The 24,737-nt window shown below is 48.5% G+C and overlaps 10 protein-coding genes across 10 annotated transcripts; 4 read left to right on the top strand and 6 right to left on the bottom strand.

Annotated features, from left to right (window-relative positions):
- Positions 1–93: 93 nt before the first annotated feature.
- On the bottom strand, positions 94–1,527 carry LTR84_010009 (uncharacterized protein; the record flags this gene model as incomplete). Its single annotated transcript, XM_064853547.1, has 1 exon — positions 94–1,527. One exon carries the CDS (start codon positions 1,525–1,527, stop codon positions 94–96), a length of 1,434 nt encoding a protein of 477 aa, XP_064709946.1.
- Positions 1,528–2,275: 748 nt separating this feature from the next.
- Positions 2,276–3,071, top strand: LTR84_010008 (uncharacterized protein; the record flags this gene model as incomplete). The annotated part of the gene is made up of 3 exons (XM_064853546.1): positions 2,276–2,455; positions 2,537–2,636; positions 2,683–3,071. The coding sequence occupies 3 exons, from the start codon at positions 2,276–2,278 to the stop codon at positions 3,069–3,071; spliced, it is 669 nt and encodes a 222-aa protein (XP_064709945.1).
- Positions 3,072–3,113: 42 nt separating this feature from the next.
- Positions 3,114–4,109, bottom strand: LTR84_010007 (uncharacterized protein; the record flags this gene model as incomplete). The annotated part of the gene is made up of 1 exon (XM_064853545.1): positions 3,114–4,109. The coding sequence occupies one exon, from the start codon at positions 4,107–4,109 to the stop codon at positions 3,114–3,116; it is 996 nt and encodes a 331-aa protein (XP_064709944.1).
- Positions 4,110–4,812: 703 nt separating this feature from the next.
- LTR84_010006 (uncharacterized protein) lies at positions 4,813–8,448 on the top strand (the record flags this gene model as incomplete). Its single annotated transcript, XM_064853544.1, has 1 exon — positions 4,813–8,448. The coding sequence occupies one exon, from the start codon at positions 4,813–4,815 to the stop codon at positions 8,446–8,448; it is 3,636 nt and encodes a 1,211-aa protein (XP_064709943.1).
- A 1,219-nt stretch (positions 8,449–9,667) lies between these two features.
- Positions 9,668–10,595, bottom strand: LTR84_010005 (uncharacterized protein; the record flags this gene model as incomplete). Its single annotated transcript, XM_064853543.1, has 3 exons — positions 9,668–9,968; positions 10,024–10,457; positions 10,521–10,595. The coding sequence occupies 3 exons, from the start codon at positions 10,593–10,595 to the stop codon at positions 9,668–9,670; spliced, it is 810 nt and encodes a 269-aa protein (XP_064709942.1).
- Positions 10,596–11,251: 656 nt separating this feature from the next.
- Positions 11,252–12,915, top strand: LTR84_010004 (uncharacterized protein; the record flags this gene model as incomplete). Its single annotated transcript, XM_064853542.1, has 3 exons — positions 11,252–11,446; positions 11,519–11,662; positions 11,725–12,915. The coding sequence occupies 3 exons, from the start codon at positions 11,252–11,254 to the stop codon at positions 12,913–12,915; spliced, it is 1,530 nt and encodes a 509-aa protein (XP_064709941.1).
- Positions 12,916–15,214: 2,299 nt separating this feature from the next.
- On the top strand, positions 15,215–17,122 carry LTR84_010003 (uncharacterized protein; the record flags this gene model as incomplete). The annotated part of the gene is made up of 6 exons (XM_064853541.1): positions 15,215–15,421; positions 15,511–15,768; positions 15,821–15,899; positions 15,956–16,125; positions 16,175–16,484; positions 16,542–17,122. 6 exons carry the CDS (start codon positions 15,215–15,217, stop codon positions 17,120–17,122), a joined length of 1,605 nt encoding a protein of 534 aa, XP_064709940.1.
- Positions 17,123–17,378: 256 nt separating this feature from the next.
- LTR84_010002 (uncharacterized protein) lies at positions 17,379–17,975 on the bottom strand (the record flags this gene model as incomplete). The annotated part of the gene is made up of 1 exon (XM_064853540.1): positions 17,379–17,975. One exon carries the CDS (start codon positions 17,973–17,975, stop codon positions 17,379–17,381), a length of 597 nt encoding a protein of 198 aa, XP_064709939.1.
- A 1,317-nt stretch (positions 17,976–19,292) lies between these two features.
- LTR84_010001 (uncharacterized protein) lies at positions 19,293–20,357 on the bottom strand (the record flags this gene model as incomplete). The annotated part of the gene is made up of 1 exon (XM_064853539.1): positions 19,293–20,357. The coding sequence occupies one exon, from the start codon at positions 20,355–20,357 to the stop codon at positions 19,293–19,295; it is 1,065 nt and encodes a 354-aa protein (XP_064709938.1).
- A 1,873-nt stretch (positions 20,358–22,230) lies between these two features.
- LTR84_010000 (uncharacterized protein) lies at positions 22,231–23,819 on the bottom strand (the record flags this gene model as incomplete). Its single annotated transcript, XM_064853538.1, has 5 exons — positions 22,231–22,348; positions 22,400–23,005; positions 23,049–23,272; positions 23,327–23,410; positions 23,484–23,819. 5 exons carry the CDS (start codon positions 23,817–23,819, stop codon positions 22,231–22,233), a joined length of 1,368 nt encoding a protein of 455 aa, XP_064709937.1.
- Between the last annotated feature and the right edge of the window lie 918 nt (positions 23,820–24,737).

Raw genomic sequence — 24,737 nt, 5'->3', positions numbered from 1 at the left:
GTCATGCAAGACCACTGTTTCATCTTAAGGCCAAAAAACAAGATTCGGTTCCTTCATGTCGTAATACAGATGGAAGTGATAGAAAGATCTATATCATCCACAGGCAGGTTTTGTAAATCCAATCGTCCATCCCATACTACCCATAATGACAACCATTGATGTCAATCCGACACCAACACTCACCATACCATAGATCCACGCGTGCCTTCTTCGTAAACCCTGAAGTTCCGCCACCCATGTACTGACCGTAGTGAGACAACCACAAAAACCCTCCATAACGCCTTGTAAGACTGCACATGAAGTGGAATCTGTGGCACCGATGCTCCTTGCATGTTGGAGGTCAAAAGCCATCCCCAAGATGATTGTGCCGAAGATATTAACCACAAATGTCCCCAGTGGAAATGACGGAATCTTTGCATTTAGATGCTTCGAGGCGTAGAACCGCAACAAGCAACCCAGCGGAGCAAACACCAGAGGAAAAACAGCTCGGAAACGCCAGTGCACATCATTTCCAGGCGGCCAGATCGCCATAAACACCGCGCCCAGCCAGCATCCGAACCCAAGCAGCACTCCCAATGGGTCCAATATCTTGCGACCAGGTTTGAATGGGATGGTAGGTAGAATTGGCTGACTTATCAGAGCCATCTGTGCACCAACTTGCAAGGCGGACAACGATATGGCGGGGTGAACTATCAGAATGGCCAGCAGGGCGAGAAAGGAAAAGCCAGCACTCCTTGAGGAGATAACAGGATCCGTATGGTATGGACTGGTCGGAGAAGGCGACTGGAGAGCATTTGTCAAAGCAAGGAATGCATCACGCATGAATGATGAAAATGACGTGAAACTTCCACAGAACCCAGTGGCCAATCCAATGTACAAGGGGATGGTCTTCTTGACCTTCCCATGGTTTGCTGCAGGTGCGTTGAAATCAGGTGATCCCCATTCCTGTTGGAATAGTTGTCGATCCTCGATCAAGAATCCCATCACAAACGACCCTCCTAAGTTTGCCCATAGCACTCGGGAAGGAAAAGGCGAGTTGGGGTAAAGTGTGATTGCCGCGACACCTAAGCGTGCAAGTGTACCCAGCAGCGAGAAGAATATCAACCACGACACCGTGTAGAGCTCTGTTGCCATACGGGAGTGTTTGTGCCGAGGAGTGAGATTCCGTTGTTCCTTTTCCACTTCCTCCAGGCTTCGCTGTCGGTGTACAGACCCGTCTGTACTTTCCTCCTCGGCGATTCTGTCCTGTGATCTCACAGGTTCAGGGACGGCGACTTCGGTAAGCTCAGAGCCTTGCGATCGCTCTCCATACCTCGCAATCCGTTCCGCGGCCTCCAATGAAGACTGCTTCGGATCTTCGTTCCTTACAGGCTGTGGCAACGCCATCTCAGTCAAACCCATGTCACTCCCTACTTCGTCGCCATCTTCTTCATCGACCTCCGTACGTCCTTGCTTGGGATTGGGCTCATCATTCTGTCGACCGTGACCAAGGTCATTTGCTCCATTGCGAAATCCATTTGGTGGCATGATTAGCCGGGCTTCATCGTCCAATGTCTATTTAATTTGGCAAGATGTAGCTTGACGATAATGAGATGCTCCAAAGGTATATGTAAATCAGGAAAGTCTCGGGCGAAATGGAAAATGAAGGTCCACTATTAGAGTGGTAGGTTGTTGAATGAGCCTGAACCATTCTTTAAGACTTGAAAACAAATAAATTTGACGGAAAGGGCGGCACGGGCGCAATGACGCTGTGCAAAGTTCTAACCTAGCAACAGGCTACCCACCTGGATTGTCTGGTTCGTTCATCTTTATCGCTATAATTGCTATTCTGATGCGAAGGGCGATTTGAGCAGAGAAATCATATTGGGGTAGATGGGGTTTGATTGTTCTTATCATCGAACCATCAGTCACTCATCACTTGAATAGGGTTGCTCCATCAAGAGTTCTAGGCGTTCCAGAGTCCGAGGCTTGGTGTCTGAGTTGATCGGAGGTGCCCGTGCCCCTCACGCTTAGTCTAGTTAGTCTGTGTTGATTGCTTACCCTTATCGCAAATGTAACAAAGGATCAAAGAGCAAGCATGCGGGGATGAATGTGCCCAATAATACTGGCAACTCTAGTCAAAGCACAAACAACGCTGAGCATTCATTGCGCATCGTACCTGCGTGAGAATGTATCCTACACTTTCCTCAATCTCTAGACATATTTCTGCTCTTCACGTCTCCATTATCCCTAAGAACCTTGTGACCTTCCTTGTTCTTCCATAATCATCATCAACATGGCTTCCTCCATTCCTCCCAACGTCCATATCTCAAAGCATCCTTGCCTGCGCGCCAAACTCTCTCAGCTGCGCTCTAAATCCACCAATGCTCGCGACACAAAAGCCCTCGTCCATGACATTTCCCTACTGTTGGGTGCTGAGGCTTTAGCTAATCTTGAAGTGGAGACTGTTGGAACTGTGAGTGCTTCCTCTCTGCCTCGTCCTCTTCTCAGACCACGGTGCTGATCCCCGGCCAGGCTAACCATGCATCTCTCGTAGGATGAATCTCCCATTGGATTTGAGTACGGTGTGGAATCCATCAACGTTGCTAAGATCACCCTTGTTCCGATTCTGAGATCTGGGCTGGGCATGATTGATGGTACGTCTCCTTGACTGTGGGAACGTCAAAGCTGACCACCATGCAGCCATCCAAACAATTCTTCCTCAACCCGCCTCTGTTCACCACCTTGGTTTGTTCCGTGAGAAGATGACCCTGCAGCCAGTCGAGTATTACAACAATCTGCCGCAATCACAATCCTCCGTCGCCAAACTGGCCATCATCACCGATCCTGTGATCGCAACAGGAGGTACCGCAGTAGCTGCCATTCAGACGCTAAGGGAGTGGGGTGTGGAAAAGATCATCGTGCTGAGCGTGCTTGGTGCACATCCCGGTGTGGTCAGAGCTGCTGAAGAATGGCCCGAGGGAACACAAATTTGGGTTGGAGGGCTAGACGAGAAGTTGACCGACAAAGGTATGATACAGCCTGGGTTGGGAGATATTGGCGACCGGTTGTTCTTGACTCTTGGGAAGTGATTCATGGTTTGGAAAAAATGGGTGTCCTGAACAGTGGAATGCTCAACGGAGACAAATGAGAGCTTGGTGGCCAAACAACGTTTCCACAGTTCCCTCTTGCTTGAGTAATCCTCCAAGCCATCTCCGAGCTCCATCAACTTCCTTTGCGCCAAATTTGACCAGGACAAAGCCACGGACACGAGCCGCCGTCCAAACCAGACCATCTTCATGTTCACGTTGTCTTTGGGCATCTGCGTCTTTTTTTATTGCGTCGGCCTCGTCAGAGTGTGAACGATCGTTTTGTGTCCAGTTCTTCGCCCCAAGGCGTGGTTGCTGTGCAAAATGTTGAACCAGAAATCCACCCAGCTTCTCAAAAAGAGGCCCGTAAACAATGAGCGTTCCAAATATGCCCAGGTTGTCTGATTTGTCCACAAGACCAGTTGTTCCTAGACCATCTTCATGCAACATGACAGCGTCTCGGAGCAACAATCTACCCCGAGATCGCTCGTCGAACTCGCGGACCTCGTTTCTACCTTTCCAACTCCACAAAGTCCAGCTCTCGCCTCTCGCCCGGCGTCCTTCACTGACCCAGTCAAGCATGAGCAAGTTACTTTTCCCACTCGGGTCGACGTAAAAGGTCTGTTTCTGTTCATAGACACTTTCCGCAAAAGGTTGGGTTGGATCGGGGAGATAGCAAAGAGCTGCTCGGGCCCCTATCTTCACATCCAGAATCTGCTTGCTCACCACTGTACGAGTAGGAGATTTAAAGATCTTGGTACTTCCTTGGGTAACCAGAACCAAACGAGTGGCATCCTGTAGGTTGATTTTCAGGTTGATCTGGTCACCTCCAACCAGTCCTCCTCCATATGTCAGGAGAAAAACAATAGTCACGTGCTTCTCACCTTGAACCGCATGAGGATCCGGTGCGATGAGCTTGAGTGGGTATTGATAAGTACAGCTCTGTAGGATCTGTTTTCCGGGAGGAAGGAGAGCCAGAACTATCTCTCCATTGCCAGGAATCGAGTTTGAAGCTGCAAAGGGCGACTTAGGGAGTGGCATGATGAGGGAAGAAAATGTTGGCGATCATGAAGAACTAGATTTCCCAGAGGAAGAGCGAAGAGATAGCTTTGACTTTCAGGTTGGTGCAGAAGATCGAGGTATGTAACTAAATCGAGCTCCTGGTCTCTATTATATACTGCCTATCTGTTGGTGTAACACTGGCAGTGCTGTAATAAAGAGACATTGTCTATCAAATCACTCCCAAGGACATGAACATAGGTACTTAGCTGTAGGCTGGAATACTCGACTCTGAGTAGGAAGTTAGGCGCCTCGGGCATGCTTGCTGGTGTTTGTTAGGGGGCCAAGCCGACGGCCACGCTAAGAATATTTTGATCATGATACCACCGCTATTACTTCGTACTGGCAGTGGGCACCTTCCACAAGTTCCACTGCATTTTCCCCCTCAGGCTCGCCCGCCTCCACTTAAACAATAATCTCGCGCGTCGCGTCTTCCTCAACCACTCCAGTTGCATCGCACCTTGCCTTTATTTCACAGACCCTCTGAGAGCCACAGAGTATCGCCTGCCTGAACCTACATCGTGACCATCTGCAGAAGCGTCGTAGGGGTGCACTGAATCCAGTCCAAATCCAGCATCGAATTCGCGTCGCGAACTTCGACTGCCGATTGATTGCCAGGCAATTTCTATCCCGCAGCTGCCCTCACATCGCAAAAACTGCCACAACCGACCTGACACAGCGCGTCATGGAGGTGGATTCGAGCGTGCCAAACGGCACCGGCGAGTCACGCCGCAAATCTGGGAGAGTGGTGCACAAGCCAAATCTGTTCTCTACTGAACGTCACGAGGGTAGTATCCTTGCGAATGGATCAACAAAGCGGAAACGAATTTCAAGAAGTGACGCCCATGAGGACCAAGAAGAGGATAACCAAGACGATCAAGATGATTCCGAATCCGAAGACGAAGACGAAGACGGTGAATCCGAACCCGGTGAGGAGGAATTGAAAGCAAATCGCAGAGCACAAAGAGCAAAGCGCGCGACTGGGAAGCCTGCCGCTAAAAGAACCAAAACAACCAACGGTTCGAGCACAACACTAGCTATTCGATCAGCCACTGCGGAAGGTGGTGCTGGAGGGAAAGGATCCAAGACACAAAAGGCTCGCGCTCGGCCTAGCCAGGCGCATCAGTCAGGACTCTATGCAGAAGTATTTGGAAAAGGGCGAGCCCCCGATGATGCGGCTTCCATATGGTTTCAATCAGTGCAGACCGATAATGTCGGTGCAATTCGAGATCTTGTCAACTTTGTCCTTCAATGCATTGGATGTGAATCTAGGATCGAGAACCAGGATATCGAAGATCTGGATTCTGTACCCAGCAAGCTTGGAGACCTACTACAAGAATATGAGCAACAAAAGCCACCTGATTATCCTCTAGTCTCCAAGCAGAAACAGTACGTTGGGTTTCAAGCTGTGTTGGAAGAATTCTTTAGCGCCATCATCAAGACGTTACACAATTCCTCTTTTTTCTACAAACATCCCGAAATCTATGACAACATCCACGTCTGGATAGCAACAATGTCGGGAGCGAACTATAAATCTTTCAGACACACTGCGACGATCGTCTCACTCGCAATGAGCACCGCTCTTTGCGAGGTTGCGAAAGAGATTCAGGGCACAATGGTCACTTACAAGGCCCAACTCGATGCTGAGAACAAGAAAAGGAGCGTTAACAAAGGACGAGTCAAGACTATTGGAGAGAGTCAAAAGGCCGCCGAGGAAATGCTCGAAGCTGTGGATAATCAACTGAGAGATGCTTTCGATACCGTATTTGTCCATCGGTATCGAGATGTAGAGGAAAGAATCAGAGCCCCGTGTGTTGCCGCACTAGGGAATTGGATCTCGATATACCGCAAAATGTTCTTGGAAGGTCAATACCTTCGGTACCTTGGGTGGGTGCTCAATGATACCGCGGCCACGACACGGCTCGAAGACATTAAGCAGTTGAAGAATCTTTTTAAGAATAAGAAGAATATTGCTGCGTTGAGAGCCTTCACCGACCGATTTCGACCTAGACTCGTCGAGATGGGTGCCAGCGATGCTGATGTGAGTGTCAGAGTTGAGGCAATTGAACTCCTTGATCGACTTCGAGATGCTGAGTTGCTCGAGCCGGACGAGGTCGAGACTATCGGCAGGTTAATCCTTGACAACGAGCCACGTGTCCGGAAAGCAGTTGGTCGATTCTTTGTCTCAAATATTGAAGATTTCTATATCTCAACAGTTGACGACTTTGATGAAGCTCAATATCATGCAGCACTGTCCGATGTTGACGACGTTGAGGACTTTACGATCCCAACTCGACAATGGATCAAGTTCAAATGCATGGGAAGCATCCTGGCGGCATTCGACAGCGATGAAGAATCACTCGACGGGAGCAATGCCCAATCACTACCGATCAATTTATCTGACTCAAGATATGTACTTGCCGCACAAGCCATCTTCCCTCACATGTCAGAATTGCACAATTGGGAGGGACTCGCGGGATATCTACTATATGACCACTCTACAATTGCAGCACATGGGGACGACGACGACATCAATTACCAAGTTCAACAAGCCTACAAACTTAATGCTGGCGAGGATATCATCCTACTTGACATTTTGTATGCCTCGGTGAAGTTGTATCTCTCCTCGATCCTCGAATCGGCTTCAGGTCGCAAGACAAATGCAACCAAAGACCAAATCCGCGAGAAACAAGAGTCAGCAGCACAGAACCTTACCGTTATACTTCCACAGCTTTTGAGCAAGTTTGGTAGTACTCCTCAAGCGGCCTCTTCCATTCTCCGCATCGAGCAGTTGCTCGACATTGACTTGATCAATGATCTTCAGAACGGAGAGGCTACCTATGCTGCCATCCTTGATGACATTAGCAAACAGTTCACGTCGCACTCTGATAAAAAGGTCCTTGCGGCAGCCAGCGCTGCTTTCCGCAATGCCCGAAATTTCGAACAGAGCAAGGAGGCCGCGAACGCAAAAGTTCAAGAAATCTGGAATGATTCGATTGCAACCTTGACCAGATTATTGGCAGGGAAAGATATTGGATCACGCGGGACCCTCGAATTGCCCTTGCTTGGTGAACTGGTGAATACTGCCTTGCGTATGGCTGAGCTTGCAGGAGTTTATGATTGCACGCAAGTCATTGAGGGCAGGATAGACTCCAACGGATCGAAGAAACAAAAAGGTCGATCAGCCAACCCACAGATCCTCCTCGACCTTCTCTTGCAACTTCTCAAGCGTGGCGAGCCGGAAGAAGACACGACAGATGCATTCAACGAGTTGGAGGACCAACTCTGTACCGCCCTTCTAGAGCTCTTCTCACGATATTTCCGGTGGAAGGTGTTCGGTCTCAAGAAAGCCATTGAAACGAATGACACCTCTTCCCTCACGGCTGCCATGCTTACGAACCTCGCAATGACCCGCACCACATTTTCCTCGACACTAAGTCCGATAATTGAACTGAGAACTGCACTCGATCCAGTCCGTTACAATGCGCTCATTAATGTACTCGAACTCTTTGCCCTTTTCACCACAATCAGGAATTTCCAACCTGAGAAAGGTCACTTGGACGAAGATGTAGAGCAGAACCTAAAGAGTCTTGTGACCGTCGTCCCGGAAGATCTGATCAGGGACGTAATGATAACTCACGAAAAATTGGAGAAATCATTTGCAAAGAAGACACGTCGGAAAATTGAGCTTGCGGATAAGAAAGGGAAAAGCAAAGACCTAGGTCATGTGGAAGATGAAGAGGATATCGAGAAACCACCCGAGGACTCGGAGGATGAAGCCGCTGGCTCTGATACTGGAGATGATGACTCCGAAGATGATGAAGGAGGCGTGGTAGAAGGCAAAAGCGCGAAGAAGCAAGCAGCGCTCCTCGCGGAGCAAAACCTTTGTGAGCTCACCAGTAAGATCATCTTCACTCTGGTCGGTGGTGCCATCAAGGACAATAGAGTCAAGAAGAGACTTCAGTTAAACCGCACCAAGCTCGGAAAGAATTACACCGCATTGCTGGCATATCTCGACGAGAAGAAAGACAAGAAGAAGACCAGCGGAATCGCCAGAGGAGCGGACAAGAAGAGCGAAGCAGGTGCAGCAAACAAGTCCAAAAACACTGATGCCGCACAAGCTGCGGAGAAGAAAAAGACACTCTCAGAAGCGAGAGTGCTGGAGGAAGACGACATCGAGGACGATGATGATGAGGAAGCACAACACCAGCGTGATCTCGAGGAGGATGAGATCGATGACGATGATAACGACGGTGCTGGCGGTGCCAATGCTGACGCTAATGCTGAGCAGCAAGAAGATGATGAAATCATGGGCGACTGATTCTTGACTGCTTGACTGTGCTACCAGTATTCAACACGTGGTTGCGGTGCTGTTACGATATGTTGATCGCAAAGTGCATTGCATGTACGTCTACGATGGTCTTATTGTCTTGCTTCTCTTCCAGTTGAGTTGCCGTAGGAAATTCAATTGAGTAAATACGTTTTCGCTTCCCGGCCATGAGTCCCCTCAATGCGCATTTATCGTAGTGGAGGTGACCCAAGTGAGGTTTCACAGATCTTATTATTTGCATTGGCCTTTGATGTCGAGGCAGAGCAAATCGGTTTATCGAGCCACGTGTTACAGTATGAGATCCACACAAATGTCTGGAAATCGAAGTCAAGTCCTTCATGTATCGCGATCAACACTTTGGAGCGAGAAACATAATGGGTGCTTTGACGTCATGAGACAGATTTCCTCAGTCGTCTCAGTCTCGCCTTACATCTTCCTTTCGTCTCTGCGGTGATGGATCGGGAATACCGTGTTCGGATGTGAGACTATACGGTTGGTGGATTATCGCACTACATATCGAGCTGGCTGCAACGACCGCGATGCTAGACTCGGCGCGTCCGCTTCCCGATGACTTTGGGATCGACAGGCATGGTGACAATTCTGTACAGCTTCGGTCGAATCGGCTCGAACAAGGTTGTTCTGACGAGCATGAGCGCTGGCATGTACGAGTATGGCCTTGTCTCTGCTGCCACGCCGGAGCTACTACGACATGTTCTTCGTTATTCCACAGTTCATTCAAGTTAAGTAATATTGTTATTGTACAGGTTATATGTTTTGTAACCTATTTTTTGTGAGTCCGTATATGTAGTTGCAGCAGCATCCTGCCTGGTTTGTGGTCGCTTCGGTTCGTCCTCTTGACGGCCCCATCTTCTCATGCTTCGCCGGTATGCTTTAATGTGATCAGACTTGATCTGATGTGCCCCTATTTTTTGCTTTAATATACACTAACAGGAATTTTGGCATCTTGGATATGTCAACCCAGATTTCCAAAAGAGAAATCCGTGTAGAACCAATAATAGAGCATGTTTCTGCCTCCTCTCCAGTGTGTTCCCTCCATGTCTTTTTCGCTCGCTTCATGTGAAAGCCCTCACCCCACCGGTTGGCCAATGTTAGAAAATAATGCTCCAGCCCAACTTTTAGTCCACCTGACAAAAGAAGAAGATATCGATTTTTGATCAACGGGAGTTTGGTCTGCGACTTAACGAGCGCCTTACTCTGCCTTGCCGGTGCGGCTTTTGGGGCGACCACTGCTCTTGACTCTCCGGGCCTCGGGACGCTGGATATGGTGGTTAGGAATCCACTCCTCGTTGTAGGCCTTGGCGCCAGTGGCGACAGCCGGTGATTCGTTGTCTGAGGTGACCACAACAGCGTCGACCTTGCGGGGTGTCTTCTTACTGCTACCAACGGGAGTCTTGCGCTTCTGTTGGGGGAAGTATGGGACAATCCAGATGGTGTAGAAGAAATATCCAACGGCGATGGCGCATGCAAGGAGGAAGAAATAGAGGAACAGACTATGAACACGGGTTGATTAGCGCTGAATGGGCAATGTGATTAGAGCCAACTTACAGTTGTGGGTCGAAGATGCTGGCGTCTGGTTCGACGATGGAAACGGTGCCGTTGAATGCTGGGAGCGTGAAGAAGGAGTTCTGAGAGCTCACAACGGCGGCTAAGTTCAATCGTAGATCTTGCGGGTGCATGTTGGTGGAGAAGCGAAAGGGCAAGCTCTGCTTCTCTCCAGGAGGGATTTCGACGGCATATTGGTGGGTGGTCAAGTTGCGAACGATGCGAGGAGGAGAAGCTGGATCCGCAGTCCACAAGCTGCCACCAACAAATTGAATGGTGACTGGGTCGGGCTCTTCATTGGTGAAGGAGAGGATGGACTCGGTCTGCTTGCCATTGACCAGCTTGATGCCAAAGATCTCAGCATTAGGGAAGCTGGCTTCAACTGTGACAGCGATTGCAGGGGATTTTGAGGGGTCTTCGACCTCTTCTGCGACCTCCTATGAATAGAATTGTTAGTGGGAGGAAAGGTTCCGGCAGGTTGAGTTCTTGGATGGCCTTACAGGGTCGATTTGACCAAAGACGCCAGCAGCCTGGACGCCGAAGAGGAGTAGGGCGATATCTCTGAAGCGACCCATGTTGATCGTGGTTGTAGATGGTAGGGAAGGGGAGGGAAAATGATTTGTGGGTGGTGAAGAAAGGTGGGTGGTAGACGGGGAAGCACTCGAATGGGACACTTTCACATTTGTGAGGTCAATCTGGAGAGAGGAGAGGCCAGCGTATCGTACCTAGATAGGAAATTGGAGAAATGAATAGGGCAGCAATGGCTCTAAAAGATTTCAAGTTAGCCCATATCTTGATCGGGGCTCAAAAGGGCGCCATCAGAGTTCTACTAGAGATTCTCTAGTACCTCGTACTAATTACCAAGTAGTCCTTCACTTACCTTAGTCGTCTCGCAAGGTATAAGCTTAACGTTGGCCAGATACGCGCCGTGCACTTAAAAAGAGCGGACCTTCAGCACCCCCAGAAACTTTGAACTAGACCATTGTTACTGGTCCCGCGCCCGCTAGGCAAGCCTAAACTCACGGCTAAGCATGCCCATGATCTTGACGATGGACTCCATAGCAATAATTTTGTTACCTACTTTCTGCCTCGCGATTCTCCAAGACAACTTTTTTCCCATAGTCAACACCAAATATCTCTTCACACCGCCAACTTACTTTCCTTCTTCTGCACTCCAGATATCCATTCAATAGCTACACAGTTCACATCAACCTTCAACCAAATGCCCGACATGGCTCGTTTTGATCCATTTTCACCCACATTCGATCACCCTCTGCTCAATTCCAGTCCTGATTATGGTTCGCGAACCACTCCCTTCAGGAACCGCGCCATTGGTGAGATTGGTCCAGTGAGTACTCACTCTTCATTTCGAGAACGCAACAAGCGTCTCCGAAGTCTTGAAGATGAGAGAAATCAGCTCATTGATGTAAGTGTCCTACGTTTTCTGGTACTTTCACGTTACACCGTCTGGTCTCCATCCTAAATCATCAATCAATAGGATTTATTATACCAACTCGAAACTACCCAAAACCATGTCGATCGCCTACAAATGGACTACAACAGAGAGGTTGACTTCAATCGAAAAGCTCGTCAGGAAGATTCCTCCTTACGAGATCAGTTAAGTCAGGTTAAAACGATTATGGTATGTTAACCTGATCCTGAGGCTGCGCCATGCCACACGATTGATACTAACCTACCCACCAGGATCGAAACGCCTATGTCCTAATACTCATCGATGCTGATAGCTTACTCTTCAATAAAGATTTGTTGTCCAAGGGAGAAAAAGGTGGCGTTGAAGCCGCCAACAAAATCATAAATGCCGCCCAATCCTTCGGTACCCAAACGCTGCATCACCTCGAATCATTCAGAACTGTCGTACGCATTTATGCCAATGTCAAGTCTCTGGCCGACAACCTTACAAAGCTCAAGGTTATCGAGCGACCTTCGCTCTTGGATGAATTTGTGCGAGGCGCCAATGGTGCTGAAGTTTCACTTGACTTCGTCGACTCTGGTTCGAGATCCAATGCGACGCGAGAAAAACTCAGTGAACAATTCCAAAGTAATATCTATGACTGCCATTGTCATCAGATCATTCTAGGCTGCGACAATAAGTATGCTCCTATTCTTGAGGAGACCATCAGAGATCCTACGGTGTTGAACCATATTACACTACTTGAGGCTGCACCGTTGGAGAAAGAGATCGCTACACTGAAGGATCAAGTCAAAGTCACAAAATTCGACGGTCTGTTTAGAACAACAAAGCTGGCCGCTGTGCCTGCAGTCCCCAAAGGACCTCTACAAGCCGTCACCGCATCACTTCCGGCTCTTTCTCGAGTTGAGTCAAATGGCACCACTGGAACAACTTCAAGCTCAAGCACACCTGCCATGACGTGGGCTTCGATCTCAGCACAGCCTTTCCTTCCATCCGGTCCACCCTCCAAGGCTAGCACTACGCGGACTTCGACTCCAACGTCCATGAAAAGCCCGGATGTGGTAGAAGTGAAACCAGCAAGCAAGAGCATCGAGCGAAATCGTTTCGATCAACGAATTGACAAGGTTGATTCCTCCATTCCCAATCATGAGATCCAACGGATCAAGAAGCTCAAACTTTGCAACATCTTCTACCTCCAGGGCGCGTCGTATTGCACAAGTAACAATTGTTCGCATTCACACACGTATCCTCTTTCAAAGGGCGAGCGAAGCATTCTGCGGGAGGTTGCGCGAATGACACCTTGTTATTACAGAATGGACTGTTCAGACCCTGAGTGCATCTATGGCCATAGATGTCCGCAGAACAAAACCGAGGACCCTGGTTGTTGGTACGGTGAGGATTGTCGTTTTTACGGCTGGGGCCACGGCATAGACACCCGAGTCGTGAAAACGGTAAAGGTTTAAACTATGATGTGAAATTTGGAGACGCGGCGGGTTCATTTTATCTCAAATCAATGAGAATGAACTACCACATAATGTTTCGGGTTCATGGGTAAACGCAAACTTGGGACGAATGCTCAACGGGGTCACAGAGCAGCACGCAGGGCTGCTTTCTTCCACTACACAATAATTATTGAGATACCCAGTGATGGCAACAATCACTTTTTGCAACAATTTGCCGGATATTAAATAGCCAGGCGTTTTAGGTCGAGACTCTCCTCAACCGCTTACTTGCTGATGCAAGCCAATACTGATGACAATAATTTCCAGGGAGCACATCATCCTCGAATCCCTTTCTCTGTTTGCTTCTCTCAACTAAGTGATTCGTTCACCTTTCCACCTGATTCGCCCATAAGAACAGTTCATCAGTAGTGGATATAAAGTCGGTCGGTTAGCAATATCTTGTTCATCGGAAGCGACAGGGGGAACAGGGGTCGTTCGGGACGTCAGGGTACCTGATGAAGTGATTTTACTGTAAAAGGCATCGAAGTAATATGTTATCAGGGAGTTGTCCTTTGTGTAGTTTAATGACTGAATGATAATCAATTTTAACCAATCAACCCCAGTGATTTTTTAATGCCGGACTAACCGTGGCCCCGGACTTTCTAGAATGTCTTCTAACGGGCGTCGAGAAGCCTATGGATGCGTTCCATCCAGGTCTTCTAGCAAAGGAAGAGATAAGTCACCCTTGGCCAACGAATTGAAAGCAATGAGTCAAGGAGTCTAAAAGGATCAACGCCGGACCTCCATGGCACTCTCCGCTGCGCAAACGCAACCAAGTGAAGCTGCTAAGCATGGTATCCATGAATGCAGACTATGAGGTACCTGGGGAGCTCGTCCAGGACTCCGCAGAGGTACAACTGAAAGTAGTCTTGAAGAGCTGGGAAGTAATCATGGCAAGCCTGAACAAACGATACAATGCTCGAACTGCATGTCTGTCAAACAAACTAACCCGTGACGTCCAGCAATACCAGGCTAGGTGTGTGGGGAACACGTTGATCATGCCCTAAAATGGGGCGCCAAACTTGGAGTTTTGGTGGCCGTTCGGAGATAGGTGCGGTTACGAATAAAGAACTCGGCGGGGTACGAGAGGCGTTCGGGGGCTAAGCCTTCGGGACCGCCACCACCAACAAGGCTTAACGGACCTTGGTATACGAATAGCTTCCCATGCCTCATCGTCTGACGATCTCTGATCTTTTCACAGTTGAACATGAGCATCTTCAGCCTCCTGCAGCCTTCGAGCGTTGGTCAGGTCGCCAATGAACACTTTCTTCTCCTGACTAAACTCAGCCCATCAATTCCCAGCTTCCCATGAGCTGTAGTGCGTGGGGGTAGAATGAATTGCTAGTTGGACCAGATACCTAGGACAATGTTGATCCATCCGCTAGCGCGAGCCTGTTTGCAAGGTAAAATTAACTGCAATGTTACCCCATCCAGGCTCACCTTAATCAAAGCCACAGTAGTCTCAGACTGATGCAATAAAATGCGCTACAACACCACTTCTAGTGTAGACGCTCGATCGACAGCATGTCAGGCGCATGCACCATTCGAGACATGTTCAGAGCCTACCATACTTTGCGCGTCTTATTTTCTCCACGTATCATGCGCACTTCTTCCAAAGTGGAGTGGCACTGAATGTTACCTTATATTCACCAGGGTGGTATCAAGATGCCGTCCATGAGCACCAGGGTGAATAGCAATTGGGTGGTCCTGGACGGTACAATCGCACGAATGACTAAATCAGAAGCGAAATTCCCCTCAAACTTGATTTTGGGCCTGGTCCCTCTTCTTATTGGAACATGAGGTCACTGCATTCCCTAGACCTTCTCAAAGAAGTATAAGACCGCTGGAAGACAGCCATTGGTCTTTTTGCTGGACCCAGTGAGCAACAACGATCCACGGGACAATAGATGTTCAGTGGAAGCTTCTGGTGGCACGATGATCCAGCCCATTACGGGTATTCCTGGCAATAGCACCTGCACTGTCAACCAGACAAGGGTTTATTCCCTGCTCGCTATGGCCAATGTCGGAGTATCTACCTGATCAGAGCGGGGGGTGTACTCTCATGCCTGATCAGAAATCCAAATCAATCAATGTATGCCGCCGGGATTTGTTCCAACCTGGGGTAGTTGACACTACCTTGCAACATAAGTATCGAAAAAGCTATAATCCCCCCAGATGCACAGCATCCTGCTCTTTCTTTTCTGGTTCTCCATTCTCGTTCATCTTCATACTGGTGACATAGCCACATAGTTCCCCCAACATGTCGACTGCTATCGGCGAACCGAAGGAGGAGTTGCACCAAAGAGTGGCTCAAGTCGACACCAACCATTCTGATGTCTTAATCAACGCTGATCTTATGAACGATGCTGTCGATGGCGAGAACCGTGAGCATGAAATGCGAATTTGGGAGGCGGTCAAGAGTCATCCGTGGGCTTGCTTTTGGGCTTTCGTCATGTCTTTCACTATTGTAAGCATATCTCCTCCATTTTAGTGCCCATATGTTGGTGATTCGACATTAAATCCTTTCGCAGCTGCCCAACAGCTGACACATGCCAGGTCATGGAATCGTTTGACATGTTCTTGAATGGAAACTTCGTCGCCCTACCGGCCTTTCAGAAAAAATATGGTGTCGTCGTAGGAGAAAATGCTTGGGCCATCCCGACCAGATGGCAAAGTGCTCTCTTTCAATCTGGGCAGTGCGGAGCCTTTGTCGGAGTCTTCCTCGCTGGGCCTGTCACCACTCGACTTGGCTATCGTTGGACGACCATCTGGGCTTTGGTCCTCATGAATGCCACCATCTTCATTTCTTTCTTCGTGAGTGACCCATCTTTCTGGTCGAGCTTGACCACTAACCGCATAAACTCAGGCCAATTCTCTCACTCTTCTGGTAGTTGGCCAAGCGCTGGAAGGTGTGCCTTGGGGCTTCTTTATCGCCAACTCACCAGGTAAGCTGTGTAATCTCGGCATATGGTATCGTGTCTCATAAACTCACAAACCCCAGCATATGCCAGTGAGGTTGTGCCTCTCGTCCTGAGAGGTGCCTGCACGGCAACCCTCCAGATGAGTTGGTCTATTGGAGGCATAATTGTCGCAGCTGCAACCTATGGATACCGTGCTGGTGTTGATGAGTGGTCATGGAGAATTCCGCTTGCCTTGCAATGGATTTTTCCTGTGAGTGGCTTCCTCGGATGCCACAAAGCCAGGATTCTGACCATACCAGACTCCACTCCTGATCCTCGTCTTCCTTTCACCCGAATCTCCCTGGTGGCTTGTTCGACGTGGCCGCAAGGCTGAGGCTCTTCGTTCAGTCGAACGTCTCGGACCCAGACACACCACAGAAAACGCCACACAGACGCTTGCCATGATGGAACGTACGGTCGAGATCGAAGTTCAGCAGGGAGGTGAGCCAACCCTGCTCGATTTGTGGAAGGGTACCGATCTAAGACGAACGACTATTATCTGCCTGATGTACGCATCACAAAACTTCGCCGGTAACCTGATTGCCAACCAGGCTACTTTTTTCTTTGAACGTGAGTATCCCTGAGTATCAATTGTCAGGTAAAGTCAGAAGATGACTCTCTACTCAGAAGCGGGAATCTCACCTGACCGTGCCTTCGCGCTCAACTTGATCAATTCATGTCTCGGATTCGTTGCCAATGCAGGCTCGTGGTTCCTCACTGCTTGGTTCGGTCGAAGGACCATTTATCTCTGGGGTACCGCTGTCAATATCACCCTGCTCGTTCTTCTGGGAATTTGTGCATCAATCTCGCAGAATAATGCCACGAACTATGCCCAGGCGGTCCTCGGGATCATCATCTCATTCGTCTTCGCTGGTTTCATGGGACCGATTTCTTATAGCATAATCGCTGAAACAAGCTCAGTCCGTCTCCGTGCATTGAGCACCGGCGTTGGCCGCGCGGCCTACTACGTTGCCGAGATTCCCATGATCTATCTCGCTTCAAAGATGCTCAATCCGACTGGATGGAATCTAGCAGGCAAGTGTGGTTACGTCTGGGGTGGTACTGCTCTCGTGTGCTGGATCATGGCGTTCTTCTTTTTGCCAGAACTCAAGCACCGCTCTTATCGCGAAATCGATATCTTGTTCAATCGCAAGGTTCCTGCGAGGAAGTTCAAGCATACTGTCATCGACGTCAAGGACAATGAGTAAGACATGGTGGCTAAGCAAGACCTGTTTGGGCGAGTTGAGAATGAGGTCGGTCTCGCCACCAGAATGGAACGAAGAAGATTGGAAAAGTCAGACGCGAAGGTGCCTTTGGGAGTAGCTTATTGACCCGGGAATTGAGAGAGTAGTAAATGGAAGAGGCGTGCACTAATAGTAGATACATGGCAGCTGAACACGGCGGTTCCCCAGATTGTATTCTACAGCCTGCCAAGGATACGGACTTTCTATCCTTGACACCAGCTCACAGATTTCCTTTAGGCTCATCGGCTCCAGTATCTCGTAATACCCAATTTATCAGCGCCTCGGCCTTCCCGTCGAGAATCCGGGCAGCTTTGCCCAGTTCCTCCGGCGCGCCTTCATAGCCCGCAATGAGACCAGACGGCCTGAACTGGACAATCTTGGCGCTTCCATCTACTTCCTCAGAAAGCAGCAATTCAATAGGTACGGACAACCCAGTGTTCAGATCATGTCTCAGCATAGTCTGCGCAATCAGGGGATTCCCAAGAATGAATCGGATGCTGCGCAAATGCTTGGTGTTTCCATCCGGGCCAGTCACGCCCGATATCTCGGGGTAGTATGCCTGTAGCCACGTGCCGTGGTTGAATTCATGGAAATGCATGAACCCATGCTCACCGATCCTGGACTGGATGAATTTGGTGAAAGATTCTCTGGTCTCGAAGACTGGTGCTTTCGCCGTGGCGATTTCGGTGACTGGAGCCGCATTCTTCTCGCGCTGAATGGTGGAGCGAAGACGAGATTCGGCCGTTTCGAAGGGAACGCTGCTGCGGTAAGTCGTACGCGGCGTGGTGATGGGATCGGTGGTGACTGTGACAGGCATGATGGACGGGTTAGTGTGTTGCCCGCGTTGTTTTGGGCGGAAGTGCTAAGTATTTAGTATTGTTCTGAACTGGAAATAGTATCTGCTTTGGTGGATCAGATTTGGTCCAGTGTTTATACGCAACGGAGGTCCCTTTTGTACTTCGTCCAGAGACCTGAGAACCAAAGCGTCTGTCAATGGAATATGCTTAGGATGTGGTGATGGCTCAACGATCTCACTGGGTAAAAGTTGAGGGTGAACAGTTCAAGTTAGAAGATGCATGGTTCACTAATCACAATATGCTTTCGTACTTAGTAGTTTGCGGGGTCGGTCATCAGGAATAGCAATTTCAGCACCAAGCTTCTCCAAGAAAGTACTCGAAGTTGAGGCCAGCCTACAAAGCCTGCTTTCTGAAATATCAAAGATGGCATCTTTGGGTTTGAGTTGAAACATCGGAGACCGTGATCTCCTTGCAGCCAACGAATGTGCAAGACACCACAATCAGTGGTCCGAGAAGTTCAACATTGTACGCTGTTCACTGGATAACGTGATTCCACCGAGATCTTTCTCTTATATGTATAGCCTAAATTTAAGAAGTATCTCGCATTAATTCTCCATCTACGTGCGTAATAGGCCAGGCTTACATGACATCAAAGAGTTCGAGAAATACTGCGGAGAAGTCGATCAGTGGTTTAGTGATTAGTCAAGGTTGAAAATAGTCAGGGGCCCAGCCTTGCACAAACCTCGGCTCACTGCTCAAGCCCATCAAGACGGATTAACTGCATTCAACTTAAAATCCTACAGGAGTGTTCAGGTTTGAGATTTGAGGCAATATTCGTCACAAATTATGTTCCTATGCTGAACATTTATTCTAGACAGTGATATGTTTATTCCTGGTGGGATGGCAAGACTTGAAGGCAAGCAAATAACGATTCATCATCTTCGGATCGGTAGAATTCTGATTCTAAGGTCCAGGAGATGCAAGATGTGTCAACCTCCTCCTTCGGTGACATCACCTTTCTCACCGCGCCTTAACACCCAGGGGATTATATTGTAGTTGTGGGCATCTTGTGACAGCTTGTTATAGTTACGATTTTCGCTAGTTGCATACTTGACCTTCAAGCTGCCTCACTATTGACCTGCATATATGGTAGACATGTTGGAGATTGTGTTTGCTGAAATTTACACTTCGACTATCTTTTTCAACTTGGCCCAATATGCCTTGTGCTTTATATCGGCTTCATTGATGGGCAGCACGAGTACATCATATTCGAAAGCTCAGCTATCTCTGAGGACTCCTCTGAAATTGCGCTCTCTTTAGTGCCAGGGAGGCCTAGTTCACTTCTCGTTTTGAAGAGTGATATCTCCATTGACAGAGAGTTGACGACTCAAAGGGCTAGGTCGACTCGGGGAAGTTGGGCTTTCAGTGGGTCTGCCAAAGCCGCTCGTATCAATGTGGGGGACTTTGTGTCTCAGCTCTGCTGCAGTCCGTCGTCTTGGTCGCTTCGCCAGTGAATCTGGTTGGGGTGTATCTGTTGAAATGACCGACTCTACCACGGGTTCGCAACAAACTGACGACCTTCTGATACATGGGGTGGCGTGTCGACTATTAGGTTCGTGAAACTCATCGTCATTTTGACGATCTTCAGTTTCGGCCTCAGGATGAGACTGTTTGCCGCCGAGAGGGGGCGTATCGAGGTAAACTTGATTAATCATGCATCGATTGAAAGTATCTCCATTCTCGGAAGGGATAGCAGCAGCTTGTCTCAAATTTGTGAAGAGCCAGCTGTCTCTGTTACTCACCGTTTCAGAACCACCGTCATTCGTTTGCTGGGCCATCGTTGTAGCGGCATACTCTGCATACCTTGAATCACTTAAGCTTTGGATCCGTCTTAGACGAATGTAGTCTTTGGAATGATCTACAGCAGCAAAGTAGCATTCTTCTGCCACGTCAAGGTTTCCTTTCATCTCTGCTAGGAATCCATCCACATAAGCATGTTTCGCCAGTGTTGACCTACTTAGGTCATTATTGGTATCTTCAATCAGATCGTCAACCTCGTCAAGGATAGTATCAGCAGTTTTGAAGGCCATCTCTTCATCATTATATCCCAAATTGCTCATGAGTAACAGATTATGGGCGTGGCTGAGCATGGTTGAGATATAGATTTCATGAATGGCCAACTGGGCTGCTTTTAATTTCGAATGCTGGTCTCTCAATTCTGCTCGTCCATGCTCGTACAATATTTCATCAAGCTCGGCTTGCTCTCGCAGTTTAACAAGTCGCAGCGCTTGCTCTTCAAGGTCTCTGTCATCTTGCTCGAGCCTTCGTGTCAAGATGTCAAGTGAGTCTGCTCGTGCTTCGGCCGTTGGGTCATCTTGACGGTCTTCGATATTTCCGGACATATTGGAATCGTGTCAAAAGTATATCGATGGCGAAGACTCGATGTAGCAACCCGTTCTGTGTGCAGTTCCGTGCAACTGTGTGATACCAAGAGACTCTGTTATCTTGTGCTGCAGTACACTTAAAGACAATGCCTTGTTTCATTGATTATTGTTATGACCTTCTCGACCGAATGCGGTGGTCTAAACAATGGTTTCGTTGTTTTGTTCTGGCTCCGACTTGCGTTTCTTTGTTCGCAAGAGCTCTTGATTGGTGATCATCTGGCTACGCAACAGCAAAAGCTTTGTCTCGAGTCCGAGTCCCGTAAATCACGCACAGATCAGGACAGAGTCACTTGACCAGTAATGTGACTGGCTTGGTTCGAGCACCAGCACCCAAAATATGATGATGAACCCTTTCATTAAATCTTGCAACCCAGTTAAGACTTTACTCAATCAACAAAAATCGCCCAACAAAGTGCAAGACAGGGTTTGAGATGAATAGAATGCTGTGAGGACCTCAAGACGTTAAATTTTGAGAGCTCTCTGCAGTCGCCCAGGCGAGAGGTGAAAACGTGCTAGAAGATGGTTAGGGATGCCTAGAACTCCACGGTGGTAGCCGTGTACCAGATACCCCAAGACGAAAGGAGGTTCCACCATGAGCTCACTTATCATTTAGCGCTACAGTTCACGCCGATGATTCACGAATTCACGATTCCCTAAATAAGTGGAGTTGACACGCAGTGCAAGGTCTCGTATTCTTCGCTTGTTTCAAAATTGTTTGGAAGCGCTCTCACAAAATCGGTCGAATTCGCTGAGTCTATCATTGTCTTTGACATACAACGCTACGATGGCACACCAGTACGGCGTTGGGTGATCATGAAGATGACTGTGTTATGCAAAAATGTCGAGTCCGCGCACATTCCCTTCCCGTGGCCGGTCTGATATTGTGTTTCCAAGTTCTCGAAGGCGCTCGCAAGTCTCAACTTTCTTCCAACCCTCAGTAATGTAGGTTCTTCGATCTTGATCCTCTGTCAAAATTGAGGATTTTCGAGTGCCATCTTGACCTGGACTTGCTCTGTTTAATGACTTGGCCTCCTCCATTTGTGTTACCAACTGCCTTGATGGTGACGCCTGATAAACCATGCTATCTGTCAGTCATTATATTGCGATTCTACTCGCAAATTCGAGGTTGTACACTTCTTCTGACAATAACATACCTGGTGGTGTTGATCCTTCCCGCAATTAGAAGATCACCACGATTGATATAACTCTATCTGCGGTAAATCTCAGTCTGTAGGAGACATGGGTAGAGTGTCGACCTTCATTGTGTAGAGATCTGTGTATGTAAGTATGTTGAATATTTGTTTTCTGTCGATACTTGCTGTTCAGAACATTGGATGACAATCGTGTCTTCCTCTTTCGTTTGTATGATTTTCTCAAGTAATTGGTATCAATGCTGAGTCGAATAAATCACCATCAGATTCAACAACGCTGTTTATAGTCCTCGCATAGTGCTGTTGTTCGGGGTTACTCCGAAGGTCACACTTGGACGAATGAATGCTTGATGGCTTTGCTTGAGATATTGGATCTAGTCGTTGTAATCAACTCTAGCCTGAACCCAAAAATGTCTAGATCAAGGAAATATGGAAGATGTAAACACCAGATCATGGAAAGGATTTATATTCGATGTAGCCGTGCATATGCATTCAACAGGTATTCATACAACCCATGTTTTGGGACTTACGAATGATTGAACTCTTTATGGTATACTCCCATTGCCTGACTTCACCCAACTTGTGAGATTTGTCCTGTTGTGTAGAATGTGGATATCACATTGCAACACACGCACTTTATGTATATTATCAGCCGGGCAAAGCTGTCGCTATTATCTTACCTAGTCATCGAGTGTGATGTTACCCACAGGTAGAGGTTTGTAATTCTCCTCTCCTGCCCACTGCGCCTCATATAGCGACTCATCCATCTGGGAGGCATCCATGCCCATGTTGACTTCCCTGAGCGGTCATTAGTAGGATGTAAAGCTAAGGAAAAGAGGTGAGCCTTACTTGTCGGTCGCCAAAACCTCGAGTCCTGGGATACAATCGATCAAAGCAATGATAGCATAAGATCCGAAGAAGGCCCAGGCAAACCCAACTAACGCCTCCACAATCTGGATTCCAAGTTGTCGAATATTTCCGTCAAAAAAGACACCTCCATCAACCTCGATACCACCATAGGCGGCAACGGCTTTTTGGGCGAAGAGACCAGTGCTGATAGTTCCAAGAAATCCTCCCACACAATGGGTGGCGAAGGTATCACCATTGTCAACCCATCTCCATTTCCTGGCAAGTTCTGTGAATTTGATACGCAGTGCCTGTCTACAGACAACAGCCCCCAGAACCCCAAATAACAAAGAGGTAGGCATATCGATGAAACCTGCAGCGGGTGTAATCATGACGAGTCCGGCAATTGCGCCCATAAAAATTGAGTCTAGGGACCACAGACCCGACTCAAGGTATGTCATGGATGCCCATGTCAGGGCACCAGCCGATGCACATAGATTCGTTACGCACAGAGCATTGACGGATTGGAAGCTGAGAGTAAGCGTAGTTCCTGCATCGAAGGCCAACCAGGAACCCCAAATGATGATCATCGCCAATAATTGACACATGCTGTTATAGTCAGCACAGTTCAGGCGATCTAGATGTCACTGACCTGTTATGGGGCCTATGTAGCTTCAGATGAGACGGCGTGCGTTCTGATGACTGTCGAGATCTGGCGATTGGATATGACAGATACAGACTGAGAGCACTGGCGGTTGCACCGCTGCAGATGTGAACCGGGGTTCCGCCTGCGAAGTCAAGCACACCGAGTTCAGACAGGAAGCCTCCTCCCCAGACCATGTGTGCAAGTGGACAGTAAATGAGTGTCGCCCAAAGCTGAGGTGAATGATTGTCAGTCATATATCCCAGTTTTAGCATATCGTCACTCACAAAGATGAATGGGACCACCGAGATTATGCGTCCTCTTTCACAGATACCTCCTACAGCAATGGCACAAACCGTCGCCTCGAAGACCTGAATACAAAATCGAAGTCAGCAAATCATTCCCCTGCTTTCCATGGTACAATGGCTGTCGTCGATAACTCACCAACTGGAACTCGCTAAAGAGGATGGCAGGAATAGTGCCAACGGGCTCAGCAAGCACACCCTTATGGAAAATGTAGCTGAAGTCGCCAATGACACCAGCTCCCTCCCCATATGCTAGAGTATAACCGACGATGAACCATTGTATAGAGCACACACAGACAGTGAGGACCGCTGGAATGAACGAGGCTAAGCCGCTTCGGCGAGTAGAATAGCCAGAATATCCGAGACCGACCGCTGGTATGATGGGCCAGCAAAATACCGTGCATACCAGGATGAATAGCGTGTCGGTGCGATCGCAAGCCTCCCAGGCTTCCTGAACGCTCGAGTACTTTGACATGGCGAAAGTCTACCCGTGTTCGAAGTGCACATGCACTATAATTAGATAAGTCAGCTGAGAATGCCAGCAGTTGATACTGGAAGCCTGAGTTGAGTGTCTTGATTGTTGTGAGACTGCTGGTGCTCTTATCCTTCCCTTATCTCTGGAACTGAGCTCCGCCAATGGAGCATCCAAGCCTAGGCAGGGGTCGGATGATAAAGGCTTCTGGCGACATTATTGGCGTCTAAGCCATCAAGCAACGTGAAATTGCTTGATTGTTGCTTCATTGACCCAAATGACGCGTGCTGAGAATGCTGATGCCCTTCATACATCTGTTTCTGGAAGGTTGATAGTCCACATCAATCCTTGGCCCTTGGGAGCTCCTCTGGGGGCGGATTGGGTTAAATGGACACATGGATTTTGGTCAACGGCCCGTCGAGCGAGCCACACCAAATGGCTAGGGATGTATGCTCGAGTCACGGACTCACGACTTCCCAGAGTCATCCAGGTTGATCATGTCTTGTACGCTCAAATGGACTAGGTATTCTCCCATCGTCTCGCGTGTTGACAAGCTCAATACCATACGGACGACCTCGTACTTATCAGACCAAAACTCGGTCACTGTGGCTGGCACCTCGAGAAAGACGAAATCTCATTGGACACTGCTATCTTGTCACTCAAAAGATTGCACTAGTACTCGGCAGCAGGGTCCCAACGTCCAACGCCTAATCTCCATTAGGATAAAATATTGACCACAATTCTCAGAAGGCTGCTGACCACGAGCTCCTGGACTGCCCAACCAGGAGTAAACAGCCATTTTGTACTACATTCTCGATTCTCCGCCTGCCAATCAATCCTTATCCCTGTTACGATAGGCCCTATCTCCAACAAGCTTCACCTCCACAAGGTTGGCATCGAATAAGGTGACCCCAGGTTTCA

This window comes from Exophiala bonariae, assembly GCF_035927105.1.
Source record: "Exophiala bonariae strain CCFEE 5792 chromosome Unknown scaffold_4, whole genome shotgun sequence".
NCBI classification, from domain to species: domain Eukaryota; kingdom Fungi; phylum Ascomycota; class Eurotiomycetes; order Chaetothyriales; family Herpotrichiellaceae; genus Exophiala; species Exophiala bonariae.
This window is presented reverse-complemented; position numbering and strand designations above follow the sequence as displayed.